General features: G+C 52.4%; 1 protein-coding gene across 1 annotated transcript; it reads left to right on the top strand.

The window, feature by feature from the left end:
• Window positions 1–3,629: 3,629 nt before the first annotated feature.
• On the top strand, window positions 3,630–5,531 carry RD3 (retinal degeneration 3). The gene is made up of 2 exons (XM_010833890.1): window positions 3,630–3,925; window positions 5,240–5,531. The coding sequence occupies exons 1-2, from the start codon at window positions 3,630–3,632 to the stop codon at window positions 5,529–5,531; spliced, it is 588 nt and encodes a 195-aa protein (XP_010832192.1).
• The last annotated feature ends 698 nt before the right edge of the window (window positions 5,532–6,229 follow it).

Here is a 6,229-nt window from a genome sequence, read left to right as displayed (position 1 = left end):
GCAAGTGTCACTCCATTTATTATGGATCTCTGCTGAACACTGGGCTTCCCAGGTGCTGCTAGTGGCAAAGAACCCACCTGCTAATGCAGGAGACGTGGGTTCGATCCCTGGGTCAAGAAGATCCCCTGGAGGAGGACATGGCAACCCACTCCAGTATTCCTGCCTGGAGAATTCCAAGGACAGAGGAGCCCGGCAGGCTCCAGTCCATGGAGCTGCAAAGAGTAGAAAAGGACCGAAGCGACTGAGCACACACTGAACACTTGCTACAGGCCAGACCTTGTGCCTGGCTCTGGGGCCTGGGTAGGATGATGCTCAAGACCTGGGTCCTCGCTCTGGCTGGAGAGGGACACACAGGCCATCATGGTTTGCTGTGCCATGTTGGACTATGCCATGATGGGGTAAGCACAGAATACCTGGGAGCCTGGTCAGGGAGGATGGGGAAGGCTCCTAAAGGAAACAGAGTATGAGCTAAGAGCTAAGGTGGGGCTCATTCAGGAATTGAGGATGTGCAAAGCCCTAAAAGCAAGAGGCAGCAGGGTGCATTCAGGGAATGGAGGGTGGGGTTGGGGAGGGTGTTAGGGGAGCATAGGGGTAAGGAGAGGTTTGGTGAGTCATGAAGCTGAAGATGTAAACAGGAGCCACATGATAAAGGGCCTTGAAGCCACTTAAGGGGTCTGAATCTAATCTGGAGGATAATCAGGAATTGTTGAAAGCCTTTAAGCACCCCAGGGTTTAAATCTAGGATGATGCAAAGATCTTCAATCTAGACCCTTTGCTATTGAAGGCCTCGCTCCACATCACCTCAAATATCATCAAATGAATTCACATTATAATTATTTTTTAATAAAAATGTAGAAAGGAGTTTCATTACTTAAATTTGAAATTTTTATTAATTTCAATTTTGTAGATCTCTACTTATATTTTGAGGCCAGTGACATTTTGGGGGGATGGGGGAAGACAGGTCCTTATACAGCTCAGAGACCCCATGCATGGTGTTATGGTATCTAATTGATCTCAGGTGGCCTGGACCTGCAGTGGTTGAAGCAGGGCTTTGGTTTCCTGCTGGAGATTGAGAGCACAAATCCTAGCCACTAGACTAGTGGTCAGTGACAAGGCCATGGTTCTTCAGCTTTGCAGAAAAGAACTCCCTCCAAGATGGAAAGTAGTGAAATAAGTATTTATTAGGAGGAAAAGAGTATAGTACATATGTATAGACACAGGGACAGACTCAGAGAGAGTCACTGAGGCGCACCCTTGTGGTAGTTTCAACTACTTTTATGGGGCATTTCTTTCAAGTTTCCTTTGGCCAGTCATTTTGGTTTGCCTGGTTCAGAGTCCATATTTAGTATATCTCAGGATCCTCCCAACCAGGGATCAAAGCTATGCCCCCTGCAGTGAAGGCGCAGCCTCTTAATCACTGGACCATCAGGGAAGTCTTGTGTTCTTTTAAAAAAACACAAGCACTCCAGGAAAAAATTACACATTCAGTTACAACATCTCTGCCTGACTGATCAGATCCCCTGGCAGAGAGATTCCTGGGGCCTCAGGGCTCTCAGGACAGAGCAGAACCCACCCCCATCTCTCAGCCCCTTCCCAACACTATTGCCCAACTACATGATTCTGGACATATAAAGCAGTGAAGACCAAGAAGAAAAAGTGCTAACTGCCCCTGATCCCAATAGCACAGTCTGATGGTCTCTTCTTCCTTCCCAGGCTCCCAGAAAGGCATCAGGATATGTAATCTGAGGCCTCCATGATGGTGATACACTCAGACTAAGTGGAGGATGAACACTACTATATTTCCTAATTACGATGGTTGCTAAGAGAAGTCGTTGTTTTCTGCATGGGCAAATAGGAAGCTTGATTTGTGCCACTCCCAGAAGCTACTGATACCCCACAATCATTTTCCCATTTGTGTTTGATTCCCCAACGTCAACAATTCATTTCTTTGGGCCAACCCTCTCTGGTGCAGGGTGGCAGGAAGGCTGCCTAAAAAAAAAGATGTGAGTCTTCAGGAGGTGACGCGTGCCTCATCCCCATGTTCTTGTGAGTTCATTGAACCTCTTTTGTCTGCATCTAGAGGTTCTAGGCAAGAATAAGACCACTGCTGCATGCAAGGGGGAGCTCCTTGGAGGGGAGAAGGGCATAGGAAGGGGAAGCGAGCCTCCTCAAAGACCCAGTTCAGGTTTTAGCCCAGGAATGGAGCTCACCTTCACTGTTGTCAGAGGCATGAACCCACTTCCAGCAGGCAGCAGGGCATGCCTGAGATGGCAGTCCATTCACTCATTCACGTGTTCATCCATCATTCACTTATCCATCCATCTAGTCATTCAGTCATTCACCAAACCTATACTGAGCAAGACCCTGTGGGAATATGATGAATTAGGATCCCCTGTCACACCTGATGCTTCTTGCACACATCTCACCTTGTACCATGGCAGGATCTTCTATCTGGGATATCTGCTCCATCAGTCCATGTATCTTAAGGCTGCACTCACCATTCAGCCTTCTCTCATCCACAAGGCTTTTCAAAACCCCTTTCATCATCCAGAGTCACTCCTTCCCCATCCCTACCCCAGCAGTACTGACTCCATGCTTCACCAGTCACATTTACCTCTTTCCACTTAAATTATGGCTTTTACTCATCAAGTCTTGTATCTGCTGGAGAGCAGGGTCCAGACATGCTATCATGCTTGTGTTCCTCCGCAGATGTGTACACTGTGCTTGATTAATGCTTCTGCCTGATGAATGATGAATAAATGAATGAATGGTGGGTAAGTTGTATCATTTACAGGACAATATCAGTCCCATACAATCTTCAGCTTTTTTCAGCAACAGATTGGGGGCATTTCCTGTTATGAAAACATCTGTTCTGAATGTGTGTGTTTATTTCCCTTTAAACCACAGGGATAAGATTATGCTCAGCCATACAGCATTGTTAAAAGGTAAACTGAGGCATATTAAAATTTTTTAAAAGTTTATTTGAGCAAAAAAAAGTCTGTTGAAATCTAGCAAATATCAAGGAGCTCTGAGGAGCTGTACCAAATGAAACACTTTTATAGTCAGAAGGGAGCGGGAACAAGGATGTTAAAGCAAAAAGAGCAAATTGGTTGCTGCAAAGTTATTATCCTTTAGGCACTGGCAGAGGGCTATCAGGCAGATTACTTAACTAGTGCTGATCAAGTGATTCCTGCGAGAGGCGAAACTAAGTCTAGGTTTGGTGACGTGGGGGTTAGCATAAGGACTCCATTTGGGGCCTGTTGCCTTATTTTTAACAGTATGTTTCCATCTTTGTTTGGAGTGACCAAGGATCTGGAAGCTCAATCATCTGGACGCTTTAGAGACTTTTATGGCCATGAGATTATCTTACTTTTATGCGGTGCTTGGAGCTTCCCAAGTTAATTCACAACTGCTTCTCACAACACCACGACTTTGTCTTACAGACTTAGAAACGATTGCTCAGAGAGGTTAAGCGTCTTACGTCCTACCCGAGGCCGCCCAGCTGTGAAGGGGGAGGTCTTCTCACTCGGGCCTCAGCTCTCCCCGCCTCACCCCGTTCTCCCCACCTTGGCTGACAGAGGGGCTGAGGAAGACGCACTCCTGGCCCGCCCCGGCAGGGCCTGGAGGCCATGTCCCTGCTCCCGTGGCTCCGGGGGAACGAGGCGCCGCCACGGCCGTCGCCGCGGAGCCCGGCGGAGATGGTGCTGGAGACGCTCATGGTGGAGCTGGCGGGGCAGATGCGCGAGGCTGAGCGGCAGCAGCGGGAGCGCAGCCACGCGGTGAGGAAGGTCTGCACCCGCGTGGACTACAGCTGGCTGGCCAGCGCGCCGCGGCCCGCATACGACCTCAGCCCCGGCGAGAGGCTGCAGCTGGAGGACGTCTGCGCCAAGATCCACCCGGCCTACTGTGGGCCCGCCATCCTCAGGTAACTCCCACCGTCCTCGGGTAACTCCAGATATCCTCAGACAACTCCAGACATCCTCAGGTAACTCAGGTAACTCCCCGCCGTCCTCAGGGAACTCCCTCCACCCTCAGGCAACTCCAGACATCCTCAGGTAACTCAGGTAACTCCCCACCATCCTCAGGTAACTCCCCACCATCCTCAGGTAACTCCCCACCATCCTCAGGTAACTCCAGACATCCTCAGGTAACTCTAGACACCCTCAGGTAACTCAGGTAACTCCCACCATCCTCAGGTAACTCCCCACCATCCTCAGGTAACTCCAGACATCCTCAGGTAACTCCCCTCAAGGCACCGGGCAGGGATGCTCCCAGGCTCCGGAGGTGCGCGGCCTGGAGCCCCAGGAACTAATAATCTCACGGAAATGGAGCCCGGGGCCTGGATGAGCAGGGATCCGTTAGAAGGAGCAAGGCAGGAGGAAGAAAGAGGCCATGGTTGCCAGGTCAGTGCTAGAGGCTGAGGGAGGCAGGAGGCAGCTCCCAGAGACACGTGAGCTTTTGAGGTGTTTTTCAGAAAAGAACCCACGTTTATTTGCAATAGAAACCACAGTCTGGAAAAAAAAAAAAAAAAAACTATTAGCAAATGTAGAGTCTGTGTTCTGTTCGGGGCCACACCAAGAAACCAGGTATTACATGAACTTGCTAGCGGTGGTTCTTTCTGGAGCTCCAAGCCAGAGACCTTGGAGACCGAGGAAACAGCTTGGGAACATACGCAGGAATCTCCGAGAACCTGGGGCCCTGGGGAACCGCACTCCTGGCTGCAGCGCAGACAGGAAGTAACCAGGAGACTGATGAGCAGAACCAAACAGCTTGCACCCTCAGCCAGGAGGTAGCGGGGAGCTATGGAAGGACCATCACAGGGCGGTGAAACCATCGGATGTACATTTCAGGGAGATCACGCGGGCCAGTGAGGCCAGAAAAACCCCAGTGGGCTCCCCTCACTACATCGATAACCCGAAGCAGCTACCAGTATCTTTCCCTGTGTTAGTGCATTAATCTCACCAAAAAAAAAAAAAAAAAAAAAAAAAGTAGCTGTGACCCCAGTTTACAGATGTGGAAGCTGAGTCTCGTGGAGGCCAGGAGTAGCAGAGGTGGACCTCAGTATGGGCTGGAGCGTTAGGAGGTGGGGTGGATTTCTGACTCAGAAGAAGTGGGCAAGTGGAGAAGCTGGGAATTTCCCACTGTGGGGGGTGGAGGGGGGCGCGCATGGACGCCCTTGGGATCGCACGCTGCCACACCCACCGCAGCCCTGCCTTGTCTTCCGGCCCCCCGCACCCAGGTTCCGGCAGCTGGTGGCGGAGCAGGAGCCGGAGGTGCAGGAGGTGTCCCGGCTCTTCCGCTCGGTGCTGCAGGAGGTCCTGGAGAGGATGGAGGAGGAGGAGGAGGCGCAACGGCTGACGCGCCAGTGGAGCCTGCGGGCCCCCCGAGGCACCCTGACCACCTTCAGGAGCCGTGCGCGCATCGCCCCCTTTGCCAGCGACATCCACACCATCTCCGAGGACGTGGAGCGGGACACGCCGCCACCGCGGGCCTGGAGCTTGCCCGAGTTCCGGGCACGGAAGGAGGACTGATCCTGCCTCCCCTGCCCGGGGCGGGGCCCCCTCTGGGAGGATATGATAGACTTGGACCATCCCGCGTCCTGGAGCCTCCCCACTCTGCCCCGACCCCGACGTGGGGCCAAAATGACTGCCCATCCCAAGATATGCCTGTAAGACAGAGCAACCCCTCCCCGCCCGGCCTCTCCCACTCACCGCCAGGCCTAGAGTCAGGGATCGCAAGTCGGCTGGAGCAGCCCTTTCCCTGCCCCGCAGAGATTTTTGAGGGTCTCAGCAGACAGACCACCACCTCTTCCCCATCTCCTGCTTCTGTCTAGAACGGAAGAGTGGCCCTGCCTTTTGCCAAGTCATGAGTTCTCACTCCAATTTAAGGATGTCCCATCACCCCCACTCCCTGGATAGTGATGAGGGATGACCCGTTGGCTGGTGGTTATTCTCTGCTGGTGACTGTCGTGCACCCCACCACAGCCAGTGGGTCCCAGCCTGGTGGGTGGGCAGAGCTGGAAGGGACCACCGGTCCACTCTCCTCAACTAGTGAGTGAGGAAACAGGCTCAGAAGCGGGCGGGATTCTGCCACCGTTAACTGCAGCCTGATCCCCTTGGGCCGTGAGCTTGTTCCCTTACACAGGTATCTCTGCCCCTGAATCTGTGAGTCCTGGACTATAATGCGACAAGCCCAAGGGCTGATCTCCACCTGCCTGTGGTCTGACCCA

Source organism: Bison bison, unplaced genomic scaffold (assembly GCF_000754665.1).
Source record: "Bison bison bison isolate TAMUID 2011002044 unplaced genomic scaffold, Bison_UMD1.0 scf7180017863955, whole genome shotgun sequence".
NCBI classification, from domain to species: Eukaryota; Metazoa; Chordata; class Mammalia; order Artiodactyla; family Bovidae; genus Bison; species Bison bison.
This window is presented reverse-complemented; position numbering and strand designations above follow the sequence as displayed.